Source organism: Sturnira hondurensis, unplaced genomic scaffold, assembly GCF_014824575.4.
Source record: "Sturnira hondurensis isolate 20B ecotype Veracruz unplaced genomic scaffold, ASM1482457v3 Scaffold0022908, whole genome shotgun sequence".
Classification (NCBI taxonomy): Eukaryota; Metazoa; Chordata; class Mammalia; order Chiroptera; family Phyllostomidae; genus Sturnira; species Sturnira hondurensis.
In genome coordinates this window covers 2,393,853-2,416,671 of record NW_028095539.1, presented here as the reverse complement: position 1 = coordinate 2,416,671, position 22,819 = coordinate 2,393,853, and the positions used below count along the sequence as shown (strand labels likewise).

The following is a 22,819-nucleotide window of genomic DNA, read 5'->3' as shown; positions in this document are numbered from 1 at the left end:
AGATATATTGGGAAAATAGATTTAATATAGGAAACACAAAATTTGATCCCTAAGAAGAAAACAGTTTTAAGTAATTGAAAGTGAGAAAAATGGGAGAGACTACTTAAAAAACAAAACTTAAATTCTGGGAATAGCAAGAATGTATTAGAATAAGTATTGGAATTAAATTACAGTAATCACTTGTGAAATAAATTGAATATTATGTCACATTTACCTTTAAATATATGCAGCATTAGTCATATTCTATTTCTTGAGTATACTTTTGTGAATATGCTTTTATTATTGGTGCACATATAATGGACTGAATTTTACACATTCAAAACAATAACATTTTTTAGTTCCCTATGGACTCATTTTAAGGTATATTATCATAAGTAAGTATTGCTTCTGCAGAGAAATTGGTAGAAAACCACTTGAAGGAATGGTTTTCTTTTTAAAAGAAAGTAAATTTTTCATCTGAACTTTAGTTGCTGGCATAAAAGATGTTAACAAAGAACTGACATGCAGACTTGAACTTGAAATCACACCCACCTGTATTCGAATATTGGTCTTGCCAGTTACAAACTGTGTGACCTTCACAATCTGCAAAATGAGGATAACACTGCCAATCTCATACACTACTTATGAGAATTAAATGCAATAACTTATGTAAGTACCTAGTACCATAATATTTGGGGAGAGATGCAGGTATAAGCATTCAAGGCCACAAGACTTTCAGATGTTAGTATAGTGTGATAAGAAATGATTCTGTGGAGTAATTGTGAAGGGGGTGAGACTCATTGCACATCTGGATTGTGAAATTAGTCTCGTTAATTTCTGGTTGTGCTTTGTGCATCACTTACACCTACAGTGTGCGCCATGGAGAAAAGGGTTTCAGTCTGCCGTTTGTTAGGCTAGTAAATGAATTGATCTGTTAAATAACAATGAAGCCTTCAGTTGCTTTTTTTACCTCTTTTTGTGCCTGTGACTACCTGTTGAAGTTGTTAGAACAAAGGGTATTATGTCCTCACCCCAGTCTTACAAATGCTGAAACTGAAGCTTAGAGAAGGAAAGTGATTGAAGGTAGAAAGCTACCCATAATGGCACAGGTGGGGTTTGAACCCTTGTTTTCTTCTTCTAATTATAGTGCTTTTGTCTCTGTTCCATGCTGCTCTGGATTTGGATGTTGAAACTGGCCCTCCTTTTGGGACTGTCACCAACCATGGTCCTTCTCATTCATTGAAACTTAATGCCTGTGGAAAGTTGTTATTACCTGTGAGAATGTTTGATTACAGGCATAACCTTATGATACCAAGTTTAAAGCTTTGATGGAACTCTATAATAATACTCATTGCTGGCAGAGGATGGTGGTGAGATGGTCACTCGTGCTGCTAGTGGGGACACAAATCAGTCAGACTTTGCTGGGAAGAGCTTTGGCAGTATTTATCACAGGCCTTACCAAAGTAAGTCATGCATACCTTTTGAGCAATTCCATTTCTAGGAATTGTTGTTAAAGAGATAATCAGAGATGTAGGAAAATGTTCACATTCAAGTATGTTCACTGCAGTGTTATTTATAACAGTAAAAATTAGAAACAACTTTAGTATTTAGTGGAGAGTTTAGAGAAATTATGGAAAAGCCATAGAATGGAAATACTGTGCAGTCATTTTAGATGTTTTAGAAGGATTTTAATGATATTAATATGCTTATCATGTAACATGAAGTGAAAAGATGTATGACTATAAAGTATGTCCAATTATGTCATACGTAAGAAGGAAAAGAAATAGGTGGTAGGATGACAGGTCTTTATGCATCTCTCTGTTTTCCAAAACATTGTCTGAAAAACGTGAATCATTTTTAATAAAATTTCTTAAACTATTTTTGAAAATATAGAGCCAATGAACATCATTCTGACCAAAATTTTTTGCTCATGCAGATGATTGAAGTTATAAATGGACTGTTTTTGAGGTAGTTTCCACCTCTGTTGTTTTACACTTAGAATTCAGTTTCAGGTTTCTTGAAACTACCTTCCTCTCCTCCCCACAAAGTCATATTTGAGACAATGGTGTGGTTCCCCCATTCCTGTCAGGGGGACCAGTGTCCCAGCACCCCCTGCCATCATCACTCCTTGAGTGGCTGGTGGGGCATCACGGGGTCCTGTGACAGACAGGTCTGTCTCTCAGAGAGAATGCACTTCTGCCTCTGCGAGGCTGCACACTGGCGTGTACGAGGGGTGAGCAAAAGTAGGTTTGCAGTTGTGAGTACAAGAAACAGTGTATTCTTTATTATTACTTATTAATTACTCAATTTTCCCCATGAAAAACTGTAAACCTACTTTTGCCCACTCCTGTATAGAGCTGTTTTTTGTAGGTCGAATGCTTAGGTATTGGAAGCATTTTTTTTATTGTGGAAAATTATAAGTGTGAATATGTTTTTGTAAGAAAAATTAAGATCAGTTTGGATTTTAATTTTTCTGTAACAATATTAAAAATGCATAAATATTGAAAGTCGTACCCTGGCCAGGTGGCTCAGCTGGTTGGGGCATCAACCTGTGCACTGAAAGGTGGTGAGTTTGATCCCCGGTTGGGGCACATACTGAGCTTGCGGGTTCGATGCCTAGTCGGGACATGTATGGGAGGCAACCTATCGATGTTTCTCTCTCATATCGATGCTGCTTGCTCTCTCTCCCTTCCTTCTCTCTGACATCAATAAACATATCCCCAGTTGATGATTTAAAAAACTGAAGAAAAAAAAGAAGTAGTGGTGAATTGGTGTTTTTTACTCTTTTCTAATTTTCATATACAGTACTTCATAGTTGAAATTATAATAGTTTCAAAATATACAGTTAAGCATCATAGCCAGTTAGGTTTTTTTTTAATCTGTGTGGTATTTTCCTATATAAAATATAAAAAGTGTGCAAAGATTTTAACGAAGTATTTGAGCATATTTAAATTAGGAAAATACCAGGCAAGATGTTTCTTTTTGTAAACTGCTTCTGTCCAAAGCATTCTGTACATTATCAGAATGAAAAATGACAGCACTTTGTCATCTGTTCAGATTGATATTGCACTCTTCGCAATGACAGCTGAAAAGGCCCACAGGTGCCATATAAAGAGGTGACCATGTTGTCATATTTCATTTCGGCATCCCTCTGCAAAGCCATAATTACCTAATTAGGTTGTTAATTAGGAGATTAGCATTTCACTATATTGATAGAATGCTCTTTACCAGCTTGGGGCGAGATACAGATTTGTCTGCCCTAATTTATAATCTCTGCCTTTTTTGATACTTACTTGCTTAAGTTCCTGATGTGGGGCGATTCAGTTTACCTCAGAAACAGTTTGTTTACAAGCTAATGAAGCTTTGATCATTGGATTAAAGTTGCCTTGTTAAAATATGAACAGAGTTAAAAGGGTGGTCACATCCCCAAAATGCTAATAAAAATTCTGATTTGGTTTGAAGTCCCGCGCTCAATCCACTGAGCTACACAAGCCAGGGCTTAAAAATTCTGACTTGGTATAACGTGTATTCCTGTTAGCATAGACAACAAATGCATGATGAGAAAAAATTATTGGTATAAAAATAAAAAGAACTAAGTCTCAAATGTGATAAGAGATTTATACAGGGTGGGGCAAATTAGGTTTACAGTTCATATGGAAAATAATACAATAATTAATAAATAATACAAGAATAAACTGCTTTTCATATGCACCCTGTATATCCTAAACTAGGTGAAGGAAGTTATTTAGTTATCTTTAACAACAAATCCCTATTATTTGTACTTTAGACTTATAAAATACATTAAGTATTTTGAATGTATTTCAGAAACCACAGCTTGGTTCATTCCTTAGGTAGTCATGATCAGGGTTTGTTCCGTTTGTACCTTCTGTCCTTTTGTCTGTGGAACACTGTCTTCCCACAGTCTTTGCCGTCCTGAGTGCTTGTGGAATTTGAAGTATTTCAAAGTAACCTTCACTTGGTGAGCTGTTGGGAGTAAGCTGCATTTCCATCCAGTGTGTGTAGCATTGTTGGGTGCGGGAGGGGTGGTAAAAAAAAAACAATTTTCACTCCAGTGCATGATTTGACTGTAAAGTTTGTAATTTGCATTGCATGTACCTTTCCTACGTTTTTTCAGTTAAGGAGATTAAGAGTTTTACAACAGTGTTCGGAGCACTATTCCCACCACTAAGCTTCTTGCCTAATCATTCATTTATTCAGTCAGTCGTTGCTGGATATGGGCATGTATCTGGGAACGGAGCAGTGAAAACTCCAGACACCAACCCTGCTCTCGCGGGACTTGCAGTCTGGTGATAAGTGCAGCCCGGTTTGAGAGGTGCTGCAATCGTGAGAGGAAGGGTGAGCATGGAGGGGCACCTCTGCGGGACTTGACGAGGTCGGACCTTCCTGGGGCAGGTGATGCGTGTATTGGGACCTGAAGGGTGAAGGAGATGTCTAAGCCAGGTGGGAGAAGAGAGAAAACTGTTCTGGACAGGAGTGTATGTTCTAAGGCTTGAAGAAAACTGCAGGTTGAGGATGGCTGGAGTGGAAAGAACTAACAGGGTAAGCTGAAGAGGGGGCGGCAGATGTAGGCAAGTTTCAGTTCTCTTAGAGAGTCTGGGAAGTCATTGAAGGATTTCAAGACAAATTAGAAAGCAACTGTCATAGCCTAGGTGAGAGATGGTGGCTTGCATTAGGTTATGGAGAGAACGAGAGTGAATGAAATCTAGAACGAGAAGAGAACATAAAGGATTGGTAATTTAAATGGCGGTTGGATTCATAGAAGGGAGTTGAGGATTCTAATTTGGGCATCGTATTTGTTTTCTAACTCGTGTTTGAGTATCTCAAAGATAAGAGATCCTTGAATCTGTTCCAGTATGACCTCCAAATGCACTGGCTTTCTTTCGGGTTAATTTGGAAAATATGATACTCGAGTGTCCCCTTGGGGCCCTACATTGTGACAGCAGATTGGTGAGGTGTGTGGTATCTTACTGCAGTCCAGAGAAGCTGTGACTTTCCTCATTTTCTCAGCTACTGTGTGGTGGAGTTGGGAGCACACCAAGGTCTCCAAAGCTTCTGTATTTCTTTCATGCCACATTGCCTTTCTTGTTTTACTCCTTCCATTTGTTTATTCCAAAGTGAAGAGGAGAATTACTTCCCAAAGACCGTAGGTAGCTCAGTGGGTGTTAACTCGGGCTCCCTGCGCCCCACTCTGGTGTTCCGGTGGGAGAAGCCCCTCCAGTGCAGGAGTACCTGCCTCAGCAGAGTCGGATGGTCTGTTGGGATTACCTGCGCTAGGACTGAAGTCTCCCCTGGCTAGGACAGCAGTTTGCCTGCCTCTTTACTAGAATCATAGATTAGCTACCTTCACACGGGGTCACTAACGTTATATGAAAATTCTCTTCTTTTCCCCGAGGGGAAAAGACGTGGACACTCCCGTTTTCGGAGGAGGAATTTGACATCTCTATGATGTAATCAACCTGTATTATAAATTGCTTATAAATTTTTGTGCTTACTGTTGCTAGTACCGTTCAGTTAAGTGATGTGCTGGTATCCTTGTGTTGGAATCACCTACACTAGGAAAAATCTAGGGTGCGGTGTGTATTCTAGCCTTCCTGTGTTTCTACCCCTCCTTTTAAAAGTTGAGATATAATTCATATACCATGAAGTTCACCATTTTAAAGCATATAATTTAATAGTTTTTAGTATATCAGCGCTGTTGAAGACCAAAACTTTTTTATTACCCCCAAGAGAAATCTTGTACCCACTAGCAGTCACTCCTATTCTTCCCTCCCCCAGCTCTTGGCAACCATTAATCTACTTTCTGTCTCTGTGGATTTACTTATTCTGAACCTTTCATATAAATGGAACTGCACAGTATGTGGCCTTTTGTGTCTGGCTCCTTTTACTTAGGTTATGTTTTCATAGTCCACCCATGTTATAGCATGTATCGGCACTCCATTCCTTTTCATTGCCGAATAGCATTCCATTGTGTGGAAATACCACACTTTGGTTATCCAGCCATCAGTTGGTGGAGATTCGGGCTGTCTCCACTCTTTGAAAATTAGAATAATACTGCTGTGGACCTTCCCGTGCAAGTTTCTGTGTGGACGTGTTTTCAGTTCTGTTGGGCTTGGAGTGGACTGCTGAGTTACATAGCAACTCTACTTAAACTTTTGGGAAACTGCCAAACTGTTTTCAAAAGTGACTGCATCATTTTACATTCCCACCAGTGGTGCATAAAGTCTACCCCCTTTCTGCTTTTGCTCTCTTCAGGCTCTGTGTTGCTCTGGTCTGAGCTGGAAGCAATCTTAGGTTCTAGGATTTCCATTGGGAAATTTTTCATTTTTCTCTGTTCAGCCAGGTTCATGCTACAAGCACATGGGTGTTAGTGACAGGAAGTCAAAGAAGGCTTCTCGTCATTTCTTCTCAAGGACTTCACAATCCAGCAGTTGGAACGTCTTACTAGGAAATGGGGGGAGAGGGAAAAGCCAGTGAAGAAAGTGACTGCTTAGATATTGGTGAAAATCCACAGAATAGATTATAACAAAGATTGACTGACTTGGTTTTCACAGCTTCTGAGGTTCCTTTTTCTCAGCCCATCCTTTAACCACTGCTGTTCCTTGGGTTTTGTCCTGTATTTCTGTCCTTCCTTCCTTACCTATTCTCCCTGGGGAAGCTCATTTACTGCCATGGCTTCATCTGTTGTGTATATGTTGATGTCTTCCAAATTCGCACAGACCTTTCTCCCAGGCTTCAGGTTTGCAGTCCTTCATGTGTCACATATGCTGTCATCTCCCAAATTTGCTCAGACCTTTTGCCTGGGCTCTCAGGTTTGCGTCATGGTGGGTCTCTATCCAGGTAATCCACAGGTGTCTCAAGCTCAGTGTGTCTGAAATGTAATTTCTCATTTCCAGTCTGCCTCTTAGGCTTCCTACATTTCGGTCCGCAGTTGCATTTGTTGGTGCTATCATGCAAACCATAAACTTTCCCCATCTCCGTAACCCTCCACATTCACTCAGTCACCAATTTTTACCAATTTTATCTCCTAAATACTTCTTAACTGTATCTTAAATCCATAGACCTATTGTTCACTGCCTTAAGATTTCATCAACTCTTCCCTGAGTTAGCAGTTTATAACCAATCTTGTGTCTCATCTATCAGATTAATCTTCTGTGTACCTGCCTGCCCAGTCCCTTTAAAATGCTAATCTCAGCTGCAACTCTGAATTTCATGTAGTTTCAGTTACTGAATACATGTTCTGTAGTTTCTTGTTTTAATATCTTGTCTCATGCTGTCTCTTCTGCTTGGGAGAGACAAGTTTGTTTCTCTGACCTGTATTCCAACCCTCCACCTTACCATCTTTCAAGATTCATCATAGAGGACTTCCGCCAAGATGGAGGCGTAGGTGGAAACACTGTGCCTTCTCCCACAACCAAGTTTGAATACAGCAAAGGTTTGGAGAACAAAGACACAGCCAAAGAACAGAAAACTGAATTATACGGAAGTCCCACAACAACGAAAGTTGTTGAATTATACGGAAGTCCCGTTCAACGGGGACAGTAAGAGGGGTGGAGCCAGCAGCTGAGCAGGGTCAGGGCAGGAAAGATGCCCCGACCTAGGCGCACAGGCAGCCCGGAACCAGTCGGGTTGCGGGGCAGACTGACCGCGGTCGAACATTCGCGCACAGTGAGACGGACCACGCGGGCCCCAGAGGGCAAACCCAGTGGTGGAGGGCTGACGGCGGTGGCACATTTGAGTGCAGTGGGATGAAATACGCAGGCCCCGGTGATGGTGGCAGCTGCAGCACCTGTGGGGGCCGTGGCAGGAGGTAGCAGACGGGATCGCCATTGCTCCTCTTTGACTCCGCCCCCACATACAGGGTCACAACCCAGCAACTGAGTTGCCTCGCCCTGGTGAACACCTAGGGCTCTGATCCTGATACATAACAGGCACGAACAGTAGAAAAGATGTCTCAAGAAGAACTCAAAGCCCCAGAGCCGACAACTCTAGGCAACCAAGAGATTGCCAGCCTCTCAGATGCACAGTTCAAGACACTGTTTATCAGGATGCTCACAGAACTGGTAGATTATAGTCACAAATTAGAGGAACATGTGAAGGCTAAAGTAATTGAAATGAAGGGAGATGCACAGGAAACCAATAGTGATGGAAAGGAAACTGAGACTCAAATCAATGGAATGGACCAGAAGGAAGAATGAAACATCCAACCAGAAAGGAATGAAGAAATAATTCAAAAAAATGAGGAGAGGCTTAGGAACCTTCAGGACATCTTTAAATGTTCCAACATCCAGATTATAGGGGTACCAGAAGGGGGAAAGAAACAGCCACGAGTGGAAAACTTATTTGAACAAATAATAAAGGAGAACTTCCCCAGTCTGGCAAAGGAAATAGACTTCCAGGAAATCCAGGAAGCTCAGAGAGTCCCAAAGAAGTTGGACCCAAGAAGGAACATACCAAGGCACATCATAATTACATTAGCCAAGATTAAAATGAAGGAGAGAATCCTAGAAGCAGCAAGAGATAAGGGGACAGTCACCTACAAAGGAGTGCCCATCAGACTGTCAGCGGATTTCTCAAAAGAGACCTTACAGGCAAGAAGGGGCTGGAAGGAAGTATTCCAAGTCATGAAATCCAAAGACCTACATCTAAGATTGCTCTATCCAGCAAAGCTTTCATTTAGAATGGAAGGACAGATAAAGTGCTTCTCAGATAAGGTCAAATTCAAGGAGTTCATCATCACCAAGCCCTTGTTATATGAAATGCTAAAGGGACTTATCTAAGAAAAAGAAGATGAAAAATATGAACAGTGAAAGGACAGCAAACTCACAGTTATTAACAACCACACCTAAAACAAAAGCAAACCAAGAGGACAGCTAGATCAGGAGTGGAACCATAGAAATGAAGAACACATGGAGGGTTTGCAACAGGGGAGTGGGAGGAGGAGAAGGGGGGAGAAGGTACAGGAAATAGCATAGACAGTAGGTAGAAAATAGATAGGGGGGAGGGGGAGAATAGTGGGGGAAATATAGAATCCAAAGAACTTGAGACACATGGTTATATAAACTAAGGGGGAGAGAATGGTGGGGGAGGGGGTTTGTGGGTGGAGGGGAATGCAGGGGGGGAATAGAACAACTGTAATGGTATCATCAATAAAATATATATAAAAAAATGAAAAAAAATGATTCATCATAGACCAGGGAGTAACCTGATATTACAGATGTGTTTATTAACTTTAGCTTTTGGAGTTTTAGGAACCAGTTTCTATGCATAATAGCATTAAAAATATAGGTGGCGATAGTAATTAATCAATCAAATTAATCAGCATGATTTGTCTTTGTAGAGGGTTTGCTGCCAAAATAGTTTTATTAATTAATTAATTAATTTAAAGAGGGGAAGGTAGGGAGGAAGAAAGGAAGAGAAACATCAGTGTGCGGTTGCCTTTTGTGTGCCCTGTACTGAGAATGTGGCCTACAGCCTAGGCATGTGCCCTGATTGGGAATCGAACAGGCTACTTTTTGGTTCACAGGCTGGTGCTCAGTCCATTGAGCCACATCAACCAGAGAAAAAATCTTGATACTATTAAAATTTTCTTTGTCAAAAAAAGATGTTTTTTGTACCTCCCCACCCTTGGAGTCGGAACCATGGCACAGTGATATAAGTAAAACATGCAATGGGATTCTGACCTTTGAGGAAAAACAGGATGAAGCAATAACACACAGAACTTGATTTGGACTCTAGTGTAAAACCCCAGGCACAGACTCCTCCTCCTCCTCCTCATATGTAATTGGAGTAGAATTTGAGAGCTGAAAAGGCCCCTTTTATAGTTCAATCTGCTTGTTTAATAGATGCAAAAAACGGACTGTTGTGTAAAATAGGTCTGAAGAAGTGACATAAAATTAGGTCTCTGGTAATTAGGGAATTGGAATTCAGGTTTTCTGAGTGGTGATGATTGCAGTAAACTATGTTGCCTCCCTTCACTGATGTGGTTAACTTGAGAGCCAGGTAAGTGGAAACATAACTCTATTGAATTCTTCTACTTGTTTAAGCAAACTTCGGAAATCATGGAGACAATAAAAGAAAAATAAATCTTAGACTGTAGCGGGAGACCCTCTACTGAACCAGCACCAAGGATGAGGAGCCTTTTTGTGTGGGGTGGAAGTCATGGCATGACCCCCTGGGAACAAGAGAGATTCATTCATCTATTCATTTTCCCCTGAACTTTTATTGGATGCCAGCCACATTCTGCTACAAACTGCTAGCATTGTGATGAATAAGGTAGTCAGTGTCCTTAGGGGGCTTATAGTTTAGAAGAGAAAAACAGCATATAAACAGATTATTATTTTAATAGGAAACACTATGATTAGTTTGTTCGTTCATTCATTCATTCATTCATTTCTTTAATCCCTAACAGAGCAGCCAGAGAGATCCTTTTAAAATGTGAGGTCATATTACTGCTCTGCCCACAATCCTCCTGTGATTCTCCATTTTACTTGAAGTAAAAGCATAGTCCTTAGAATGGCCTGCAAGGCTCTACACGATTTGAGATGTCATCCTCTACTCCTTGCTCCCTCTTGAGCAGTGCTGGCATGTCCTGTCCGCTTGATGAGACACTTTGCTCGGGAGGCCACATGGCTTGTTCACTCACCTCCTTTAAGCAACAACTCACATGGCACCTTCTTGTAAAGCATTTGACTACTTTATTTGTAATTTCAGTTGTGGGTCCACCCACCTGGCATGCCCTGTTGCTGTCCCTGCACTGTTTTTCCCAACAGCACTTCTAACTTAACTATACATATGTATAATAAACATCTCTATTTTGTCTGTTTCCTGCATTAGGATATGAACTCCACGAGGGCAGGACTCTCTGACTGCTTTGCTTTCTGTTGCACTCTCTGCCTCTAGAACAGTGGCACGTAGTAAGCATTCAGTAAATATTGGTTAAATGAATAAATTCAGCAAATGCATAGCACCTACTACTAATAAGCTGGATTAATTATCTGGTAGAAATGGTGATGACAAAGGACAGTGGACCACAAAGAAGAAAGCTCACCTGGTTTAAGGGTGTCATTAGGAAAGTTTCTTGAAAGATAGACCATTGAGCTGGGTTTTGAAGAGTGAGCAGAAGGTAGCCAGGTAAAGAAGGCTGAGTTTAAAGAAATACAGCTTTTCATTTCTATTGCTGTGTAACACTATAGCAAATTTAGTGGCTTCAAACAAGACAGATTTATTGTTTCACAGTGGGTTAGGAGTCATGGCTCCAGCTGGCTTTTCTGCTGGGGCCTCAAAGGGATGCAATCAAGACATCAGCTGGCCCCGTCTTTATCTTTAGGCTGGACTGTGGGATGATCTCTTTCCAAGCGTGCTCAGGTTTTTAGCAGAGGGCCCCATTTTCTTGCTACTTGTTGACTGGGACCTCTTTCAGCTCCTAGAGGCCACTCTCAGGTCCTTGCCATGTACATGTAGTTTCGTAACATGGCGATTTGCTTCTTCAAGGCCTGCAGGAAAATCTCTGGCTTAGAATCTGTCTCTTCAGTTGTTTGTGGTGGAGGCTTATGTAATAGGAAGTGGCTCTCCCATCACCTCTGTTGGCTAGAAGCAACTCAGGTTTCACCCACACTCAGGTGAAAGGTCTAAAAGAGACTGGAAGTGTTGCCAAGGGGTGAGGATTCCTGGAGCCATCCTAGAATTTTGACTATCATAGGGACTTCCGGCCTCAGGGAGGCAGTGGCCAAGTCTTTTTCAATTGTTTAAATTACTCAGTGTTGTATTTCCATTGCCTGGCACATAGTAAGTGCTTTATAGGTACTTATCAAATGAATGAAATCAACAAATGAGTATTTGATGGATGGTTGAGTGCTATTTCTGGTTTTAGCACCTACACTGGTAATTTCACATTGAGAAGCAATTTAATTTCTTTGGCATTATCATTTCTTTGGCATTATCATTTCTTCATTGTAGGTAAAAGTATAAACATTTTAACCTGAAATCTTAAAGTAAAGCATAAAGTGATTTATTTTCACACTTGTCAAATGTATTATGTCAAAAGACAGCACCGATTGGAAAAATAATTTAGGGCTCCACTATACCCAACTAGGGCAGATTTGCTTTAACTGCCAGAACTGTTGGCAGGCATGGAGTTTTGGGGGTGGTGGGTGGTTAGGTTGTCTGAAGTTTTACAGCTATTGCTGCTAATAAACAGTATTTCAAAACACTTTGAAAATGCAGGTTTTATAATAGCTGTAGGATAATAGAGATTATAGGCTAACTTGTATTTAGAACTTTGTGTGTACTTTGGTGTTAATAATTACAGGGTTTTTTAAAAGATTTTATTTTTTCTTAGAGGGGGAGAGAGACATCAATGTGCCAGAGTAACATCGATTGGTTGTCTCTTGCACTCCCCCAACCAGGAACCTGGCCCAAAACCCAGGCATGTGCCCTGACCGGGAATCGAACTGGTGATCTTTCGGTTTGCCATATGATGCCAAAGTAGATATTTCGGACACTAAAGTCTATGTTTTCCCACTGGACTTTGTTGTTCACATTGGGATTATGAGAATTCCAATATGTGCCAGGAGGTATTAGAAGCCACAAGGTAAGCGTGGCACATCTTCTTGGAGTATCATCAATCTTAGTGATACATTCAGAGCTAAAACATTTTTTCTATTAAAATAAATACAGGTATAGTGTATTATAGGGCAGAATGCAAATATGAGTGATTCTAAAATAAGTTTCTTACAGCACAATGCTTTAGTTGGCTTCCCTGGGGTTTTGCGTACCTTGATTCATGGCCGCTCTCCTCTGCCCTTCAGGTGTGGACAAGTCTGAGAGGCGCTGTACTGTACCAGGCTCCCTTTCACTGGATCTTGGCAGATGGTAAGATTCAGAGACATTTTAGGTGGAGGTTAATGGTACAAGAAAAGAAAAATCAAGGACCAGTGTCCTTTTGTCAAAGGGGATATTTGTTAGGACACACCTATTCTGGTGTGGGGGTCTGGCTGGTCCCCATGTCCTTAGCCACTCTTCAGGAAGCCTCGGCAGGAAAGCTGAAATGACATCTGAGCCTCTCCATGCAGTCATACACCCCAGGCTTCTTCCCATGATTCAGGTATTTGCCAATGGCAACAGCAGAAGCTGTAAAGTCTCTTGTGGCCAAGGTTCAGAAGTCCCACAGCATTTCTTCTACTACATCCTGTTACTCAAAGCAAATGTGAGCCCAGACTGTAGCTGTGGGGAAACAGACTCCACCTTTTCTCCTGACCATAGTCTGAGGTGTCAGCCGTTGGGCCACTGACCCCCTACTAGGCTCCGCCTCTTCTTGATGGGAGGAGCTGCAAAGACTGGCCTTTTAAAAATCCACCATGTGACCTCGAGAAAGTTACTTAATTCCTTTATTTTTAATCTATAAAATGGGGGTAATATTAATGCCTATACTCTGTGGTGATTATAGGGATGAAATATATTGATGTGTGAGAAGTACAGCTGATAGTAGGAGCTCAGGAAGTGTCATCTATTGCTGTTTTCTTTGTGATTCTGTCTAAGGAAAGCATAGCCATCCTAAAATGGGACTGCTTTCCCGAAGCCTGTGCTTTTCTTGTCTCTTGGAAAACATATTGTGCAGTGTTTGGTGGGCAGTGTGTGTCGCCTCGTGTTTCTGTTACATCAACATAGGACACAGCTTGTCTGCAGACCTTGGGGAGCCTCTGGAGGCTGCTGAGCAGGGTTCATACAATTTTTTGTAGGGTTCTCAGTGCCTAGCTCTCAGTGATGTGTAGTGAATGAATCCCATAATATTCCAAAGAAGATACAGGCATTTCTTTTCTGTTATTTTGATTTAGTCTAGCAAGTGCCTTTAGTCAAAATATATAGAAACAAAAATGTGAAAGGAAAATTTAAACTCCAGATATATAATCTCACTATTTTCTGTTTAATGAAATTAGGCATATTCATGTGGAAGAGATTTTTAATTCCTTGAGGAGGGGGAAAAAAGGCTTAATTTTTGCTGGTCTAAAAAGTGAAGATTTAATTTAGAGTTAAATTGGAGAGAGTTAAAAATAGATTTAAAAGCAATAAAGTGCATTTTATTTTAATGGTCATTTCAATTATTTTTAAATTCCAGGAGATATAAATTCTGATCTTTAACTAGATCAAATAATGTTTAAATCACAGTTAAAAACAGGGTCTTTTCATTTTCGTAAATGAAGGTTTTGCATATAATTAAAAGGCACTTGATTTTCTAACCTGTGATCATTCCTTGTTGTGCAAAATGAATGTAGCGTTTCTATAACACTCGGAAGGAATCCTGTGTAGGAATCACATTTAACTTGCTTAATGCTAACAGCATGAAGTAGGGGTACAGTGTGGAAAGGTAAGAAAATGAAAACCTACAATCTGCTGTTACATGTTGGTAACTCCCTCAGCAGACGTTAAATCATTTCAAGTGCAATAATAGTGTGGGAGGTAAATTAACTAACCATTAACAGTATTATAAATACACAATTAACATGCCAACATTTATATGACACATTGACGGGACAGCAGTAATTTTTGATTGGGAATTTGCAGACCTTTGAGAAGCCTCAGGCTGTTGCTTATTAAGACAGGTTTTCACAGATCTCAGGTGAGGGGACCCGAAGTCTCTCTGGCAGAGAAAAGTGAGGGTGTGGAGTGTTTTGAAAGCTCAGGAAAGGGAATTTCCTTTGAACCACTGGCTGAACTTGAGCATTTTAAGTCATGTTGCTGCCTATTTCAGGTCCTCAGGGAGTGTACAGTTATAGGGGGCCTTTTGGTGGGAGTTATTTAAAGAAACAGGTATGGGCTTTGTAGCTGAAGTTGCCTAAATCTCTAGGGATTTTCAAAAAGTACTCAAACCTAAGAATTTAGTTAGACCTAACAGGTCAGCAAATATATGATCTCTGAAGTCCCTTTCATGTGTAAAACGCTGTGACTTTTGTATTTGAGCAGCCATTACATGTGCTGTTTATTTTTTGGTGTTGCACAGATCTGTGTTGCATCAGCGGAGGGGAGGCTAAGGGTCTAGTCCACTGCCCGACACATTTGCTGTCTTACATCTTTCACAAAAACCCTCGGGAGAGATTTCTCACGGGCCCCAGAACCGAAAGAGCTCAATATCAGGATTTTTAAAAATCGTGTTTATTGCAATTGTTATAATTCTTTGCTTCTCTTTGTTCTGAGAAGCTGCATGGTGGTTAAGAGCCCAAGCTCTGGGATTTGATTCTTGTTCTTATCTGTCTGGCTTTTGGCAGTTCTTAACCTGTCAATGTCTTCATCTGTAAAATGGGGATAAAAATACTAACTATCTTATAAGATTATTTTGAGCATTATATGCATTAATCCATGTAAAAAGGAAAGAACAAATGTAGCTTTTGTTACAAGGTTAGCTATAATTGCTTTTTGCCCCTGAGATTCTGGAGTCTCTCTGTAGGAAATGTACAAGATCTTGTGGCAGGTCCTGGCTTTGATTCATTATGAGTTACTTCCCTTTTGGCACTTTTCTTACCTACTCTTATCGTGTCGTACCCTATGTTCTTGCATTAGCTATTACAAATAGCTTGGAGGGTGTGTGTGTATAAAGTTATTATTTAAAATATATTTGTATTGAGACTTGATGCCCATTAAAACCTAACAATTTCCTCCCCCACTTAGGGCAGCTGCCACGTTATCACAGGCGTTATATGACCGTTAACCAACACAAATGGTCACGTAAAGTGGCAATACTACCCAAATTGTACCTGGAACCACACTTAGCACATAGTAGGAACTTAATACATATTTGTTGAATGAATGAATAAAGTATAAAAGACCCACCCAGTGCATTAAAAATGGTCATGCCATCTTGGGACATCTCTTACCATCCTCCTAGTCTGTGTCATGTCCCCATGCTTCCATTTTTGGTAAAAGAAATCTGTATGTTTTGAGGAACCTGAAGTTAAAAAGTTGGAGAACCTGTGAAAGGTAGGACATCTTAGGGGAACAGACCTCCTGGAGCCTGAAATTATTGTCAATCCTGTAGTCTAAAGGCATAAAAAAAGGACCAGCTCTCTCAGCGCCAAAGATTGGTGGCATCCAGGAAAGTCATTCAGGGCCTGAAGAAATAGCGTTTGTACAAGTGTATAGAGTAGCATTTCTAAGCGATGGTCTTGGTAACTATTTTACATCAGTTTATTTTGGTTTTCGTAGGGGAAAAAATGTTTAGGAATCAAACAAGTTTGGGATTTGGAATATGTTGTGTTATCAGATTCCCTACTCGCAGCTTCACAATATACATTAATGATTTAGAAACTTGGAAAAAGTGCTATGAACAGCACGAAGAAAACATTTAATTTTGTTTAATCTGGCATTTTGTAGACATTTTTAAAAAAATTTAAAAACTGCCCTCACTGGTGGCTCAGTTCTTAAGAGTTTCATTCCATATACCAAAAGGTTGCAGGTTCCGTTTCCAATCAGGGCTCCTACCTAGGTTGCAGGTTCGATCCCTCGTCGGGGTGCATACGGGAGGTAAGTGATCAGTGTTTCTTTTTTTTTTTTTTTTTATGATTTTATTTATTTCTAGAGACGGGAAAGGTGGGAGAGAAACATCAATGTGTGGTTGCCTCTCCCACGCCCCCTACTGGGGACCTTGGCCCAAAACCCAGGCATGTGCCCTGACTGGGAATCGAACTGGTGACCTTTTGGTTCACAAGCTAGTGCTCAGTCCACTGAACCACACCAGCCAGGGTGTGATCGGTGTTTCTATCTCACATCAATGTTTCTCTCCTCCCCACCCCCCGCCTTCCTCTCTCTCTAAAATCAATGAATGTATCTTCTGGTAAGGATTAAAAAACAAAAAAATTTAAAAATGTATATATAACAGAATTTACCATTTAACCATTTTAAGTGTACAGTTCAGTGGCATTAAGTACATTCACTGCGTTGTGCAGTCGTCACCTCATCTGTTTACAGAATGTTTCCATCTTCCCAAATTGACCACTGAGAAGTCCCATTTTTCTGAACCTCTGCATCGTTAGGTTTTAAGCATTTTTAATTTTTGCACAACTGATCAAAGGAAATACTTGTTTTTATCTTTGTCTTTGCAATTAAATATACCTTCAGGTGATAATTTGCTGCTCTTAAAGTGATTTAAAACACATTCTTTGGTTTTGAAAAGTAGTGTTGGAGAAGTGTCCCAGGGTGACAGTTTCGAAGGGCACAGTGAAGACAAGCTCTTGAACTGTATTAATGGAGAAAAGGCAACCTTTCTTTACGATCACACCTACACATGACATGCTCATATATGTCTAATCTCTACAGTCCTTGCAAGTCAGGCAGCAACACGTTTTGAACTCCTGACATGTGTAAAATCCTCTGCTGCCAGAAGGTGTGGTATTGTAGCCCCTGTCCTTGTGGGACTTACAGTCTGAGTCCTCAAGTCCGTGTCATAGGAGGTGGGAAGCACGCTTCCCCGGCAGTCCTGTGTGGAGTTCCCTATCTGAGCTGGTATTGAATGCATATTTCTTGAGTGAATTGTACAGATTCCTCGTTGTATGAAGTCATACTGTATTTTTTAAAGGTTTTATTTATTTATGTATCTTTAGAGTGGAAGGAGAGAGGGAGAGAAACATGTTTCTCTCCCTCTTTTTTTTTCTTTTTGTGCATCCCCTGCTGGGAGTTGACCTGCACAGAACCAGCCTGCAACCCAGGCATGTGCCCTGACTGGGAATCGAACCACGATGCTCTAGTTCGCAGGCCTGTGCTCAATCCACTGAGCTACACAAGCCAGGGCTGAAGTCATACTGTATTAATAGAGAAGATATCTGCTTGTGTTGGGGTGTTTTAAGGGCTCTGTTCTGTAAGGATGAAGTTAGGGAGTTGGTGTGTGCCTGCCTGTAACTCCTTCCTTCGTAAGAGGTGATGGAGCGAATTCATTTTCCTTGAAAAGATCCTGTTGTGTGTACTTCACTATACTTTTGTTGTGCTTTGCCCTTTGCCTTTTTAGTGCCAGAACACCCACTAAATGTTGGTTCTTCACTGAAGCACTTGTTTTTGCAGGACAGAACTATTCAGTATGAAGTTGAAAGCACCTGCCCCTCTTGCTGGCAACTAGTTGCCTTCCTTTTATGGGGAAGACTCTTAACCAGGATTGCTACGAGGATGTTTGCAGCGCTGGCAATCTGTGATCCTGTGGGTCTGTTACAAAACAATACTCTCCCGTATAAGTAATTCTGTGGTTGTATACATCTTTTTGTGGTTATATGAGAAGTTTTTATTTTCTTACGTAAATTTAAATATTCCCTTTCAATCTGTAATGTATTTTTCATTAATACATTGATGGGCTGACATTAACATTTCTGAGACTGAGTGCCTCAGAAACTTGACACTTAGAAGACTCCCATTATGTTCAGAGATACATTGTGCCTGTGTGAGGGTATCCACTCTCTGATTCAGGGAACCCTTACTAGCCTTGGCATTTCCCATTAACCTCAGTGTAAAATAAGTACTCAGTGAATATATTTAAAGGAAAAAAAATGAAGATTAATATAATTTGTGTGGTTAGAGATGCTCCTCAGTTAAACTTTCTCTTAATTGCCGTATTTTTATTTCAAGATCCATCAAATGATGTCAATAGAATATGTTACCAGACAAAATATTTTAAAACCTGAGTAAGCTATAATGATTTCTTAACTAGATTTCTCCCATGTTCCATTTCTAGAAGAAACAAACCACAAGGGAATCTGGTGTTACAGATCTTTCTAGAAATAAATTCTGGGACCGTGTGAAGGAGCACGTTCTATCCAGCTTTCACGTCCTGGCACTTCATATGGACTTTAGAGAAGTAGGGAGGTGACTCAGATGACCTGCAGTGTCCTCGGTCACAAAGGAAGCACATGCTTGTTTTACCTTCTGTGAACTTACTAAAGAAGGGCACATTGTTGGGGTTTTTTTTTTAGGATCACTTTGAACAAAAAATGAAAGCTAAAACTGGTGATGATATTTTTGCCACCATCATTAATAGCAGCTACTGTTCAGTTACGAGCCAGGTACTCTTTGGAGCGCTTCATTTCCACTGTCTCCTGTGTGAGACTCAGTTGACGAACGAGGGAGGAGGCAGGCCCGAAGCCGTTACTGCTGTTTTCACCAAGGTCATGTAGCTAGCGAGGAATGGTGTCAGGACTTGAACCCGGTTTTGCCTGTAGGGCCTTTGGTTCTTGACCACTGTTCTGTAATATTTTCTTTGTCGTGTATTGCCATTGAACCGAGGAGGTACCATCTTGTTCCCAGAATAAACAGCGCTGCAGTTTTAACAGGGTTCCAGAAGCAGTTCTTATAATTAGGTTTCTAAAATAAGAAATGAATCTGGTAACAGACAAGTTTGATTAATAAGTTTTATTTTTAAAGCACAGTGCTATCTTAAATCAGGAGGAAGGAAAATGTATTTATTGAACAAAATTACTTTGATGGTACATTTTTGTAGAATTTCTAGCCACTCAGAAAGCGCTGTTTGTGCTGTTCTAGATACTTCACAACCATATGATGGGGGTGGGAGATGTGAACTGAAGAAATACGATGTCATACTTTAGCACATCATTTGACAAAGATACAAGTTGTTCCTCTGTCACCTTATAAAGTAATGAGAAGACTGCATGGAATAAAGGGAGAAAGAAAGGACAATTAATTGTGTTAACAGTAGTTACGGGCTTCAAGTGGACTAAGGAGTTAACTGTTATTTGTTCTGCAAGAGAGCAAGCCACCTTCCCTGGATACCTGGAGTTCTCATTGACTAGAGCCTTAGCCCCTAATACTCATAAGGATTTCCTTTCAGCTTAGACTTAATCCTTTTAAGCTCCTAGGCACTGGGGTAAATGTTGATTTTCAAGGTACTGTTTTACCGCTCTGAATTTGTTTGCGAAATGATTCAGTCATTTTCTGCTTTATTCTTAAATATTGCTGTGTACATCATGTTTCTAGGTAGGTGAGCCCGTGAAACAATATGAAGAGGAGAAAATAGCCTTTTAAGGAAATTGGCCCACAGAAAGGATGGCCTTCTTGGACAATCCAACTATCATTCTAGCTCATATTCGACAGTCACATGTGACCAGTGATGACACAGGAATGTGTGAGATGGTTCTCATTGATCATGATGTTGACCTAGAGAAGATTCATCCTCCTTCAATGCCTGGAGACAGTGGGTCAGAAATTCAGGGAAGCAATGGTGAGACTCAGGGCTATGTATATGCCCAGTCAGTCGATATTACCTCAAGTTGGGACTTTGGTATTAGAAGACGCTCAAATACAGGTAATAAACATTTCCTTTTAGTCATGTCTTGTGAGCTTTAAATCAGTAAACATTCTTACAGAACAATGCATTACGTTGGACTAGGTTCAAGCTCTGTGTACTAACAGGAACATGCGTGTATGAACACCAAGTGTGAGTCTAAGCAAGATCCCATTTCCACAATTGTGAAAGGAGAGACTCTGGAATGATGTTGTTAGAAAGACGCAGAAGAGGCCTAGTGAAAAAGTTGACTAGGAGAGGCACATTGGGTGTTCTGTTCTGAAAAGTCTGTAGAAAGGCACATGGATTTGAGTATCTTCAGCAGAGCAACATCAGTCCCAGCAGGTAGCTGCCTGGAGGCAGATTTCAGGTTGACACAATACAGAACCTTTCTTACAGGCAGCTGACCCACCTGGACAGGATGCTGCCTGAGACAGTTCTTGCCCCTGGAGGGATCACGAGGGTTGGGGGATGAGAGGGAGACAGCTGAATATTGATTAGGGCTGTTTTTCATAGGAATTACTACACTGGGTGTGAGATTAGAAAAGGTGCCTGTGTTTTCCATACATTCCCTTTATTTTCTTAAGTTGATCTCTGCACTTTGATCTTTGTGGCATGAAAGTGCTCAGCTGATATTTAGTTACCAGCTTTTAAAGGCTTATCATTGCCCATTTTCCAGTTTATATTTGTTTGAAACTGTTTCAAGGGAAATGTGATGAACCAAGACCTTGACTTAGATAAGTTATTTAGAATATGTAAGATAGTTCTGCTACACAGGACAGTCTAAGAGATTTTGGGGAGGGACGAGGATAACCAGAAAATACAATCTAATCAGTAGCAGTAGCCGGCTACCTCCTAGGAAAAGTAGTGGCAGGAGATGTAGTAGAACAATGAAGATATTTATGTGTTTGCTTTCATGTTCCAAATGTAAAGTGTCCTTGACGGAGACTACAGGTAGAGCAGAGCACAACTGACAGGGAAAGGCATGTTAAGGTTTTGGTTCAGAATTCAGTGTTCTGTGACATCCACAAAGAATAGTTTGTTCTCATGATTAAAATAATTAATAGCATTTTTCTAGTATCTAAAGGCACTTTTATCAAAATAGGATTTGAGTGAAGGTATGAATATAATTTAGAACCATTGATTCTCAGTTCTCTAGTTGAAACTGACTTCCTTGTAGGTTATTGAGATGATATCTCATGTGACAGGTTGAATGGATTTCAGTAGGAGACTGCTGCTCAATTGAGAGCTTCATGATTATATTACATTGGCTTTACCCTTCACATTTATTATTTGCAATTGAATGGAGGAGGATTTGGTTAGATATAGTGACATTGTCAGAATGCTTTTGCCAGCATAGTTTAAATTTCTGGCAAGATAAGTTTGCATTTCCCTACTACAGTGCTGAAACAGAAGTGTACGATTCCCTACCTTGAAAGAGAAGTTTACCTATTTATTTGTTGTTAGCATGTGCCAAGGTAGGAGGTGCAAGAGGAGACTAATTTCAAGTGATGGCATCAGTGGGGACTGTCTTTGTCACCGTGGTCTCCTTACACAGCAGTTGTTAATGGACCCGGACAGTGTTGGTTTAAAAGATTGTTCACCTGATTTTTCGAGGTTGGTTGGCCTGTGGTAATATAATCACAAATGCGTAACTTTAGGTGACACTTTATTATTGTTGGAATTTCCTGAAATAACACTTATATGCTAATAATTAATTAAGATTGTGGGTATCCTGTGACCAGGGAATTTACTTTTTAATACTTTCAGCGTATCTTAAAATTTTGTATAAGAAAAATTATTCTTTTTAAGATTTGACTAATGTTACAAAGATACAAATCATTTATTTTACTACCTATAAACTGTTTCAGCCCACTGAAGAAAAGCTATGCTAATTTATATAGCTTTGACATTTTATAATTTTCATGATTTTTAGATAAAGGATTTTATATTTAAAACTTTAATAGTCTAGTCTGAGTTCATTTATCTTTAATTTTTGAAACGGGTAAAGTAATTCATAACAGTAATTTTATTCCTGTAATGTAATATTCACTTCAGTTCATTTGTGCATTAAAATTCCTTTAAGACCGTTATTAATGATTTATATAATGAAATGTCATATTAATCACAGAAGTTTTCACATTTTATTATTCTCTTCCATGTTAATACTATCTTTATGATCTCTATTAATGTTTTATATCCTCTAATTTCAATTATAAATCAAGAATATTTTCATGTTTTTGTTGGTATTTGCTTTTCAGGGGTGTCACCTTTAAAATTTTATGACTTTTCCCTACATATGCAAATAAAACATCTTTATTCATATGAAGGTAGTTAATTATGTCTTTGTTTATAGTAAACTTTCATTGACAAACTTATAGTTATAATATTTCTTTTCAAGCTCAAAGATTAGAACGACTTCGAAAAGAGAGACAAAACCAGATCAAATGCAAAAATATTCAGTGGAAAGAAAGAAATTCTAAGCAATCAGGTAAATGGAAATAATTTTAATTGTTAACTTGAGCTTTATATATTTAGTATGTATTATTGTAT

At 39.9% G+C, this 22,819-nt stretch overlaps 1 protein-coding gene across 7 annotated transcripts in view; it reads left to right on the top strand.

Moving 5' to 3' along the window:
• Positions 1–22,819, top strand: part of MAPKAP1 (MAPK associated protein 1) — a 211,292-nt gene that overhangs the window by 5,070 nt on the left and 183,403 nt on the right. For 4 of the 7 annotated variants that reach the window (XM_037036875.1, XM_037036877.1, XM_037036878.1 and 1 more), the window contains 2 exons: positions 19,960–20,287; positions 22,668–22,757. The exons of 2 other annotated variants lie outside the window; for them this stretch is intronic. In XM_037036875.1, coding sequence (XP_036892770.1) covers positions 20,029–20,287; positions 22,668–22,757 — 349 coding nt within the window. In that variant the 5' untranslated portion in view covers positions 19,960–20,028. Of the gene's footprint in view, positions 1–12,806; positions 12,871–19,959; positions 20,288–22,667; positions 22,758–22,819 lie in introns of all 7 variants that reach the window. One more of the 7 variants, XM_037036876.1, reaches the window with a different exon arrangement.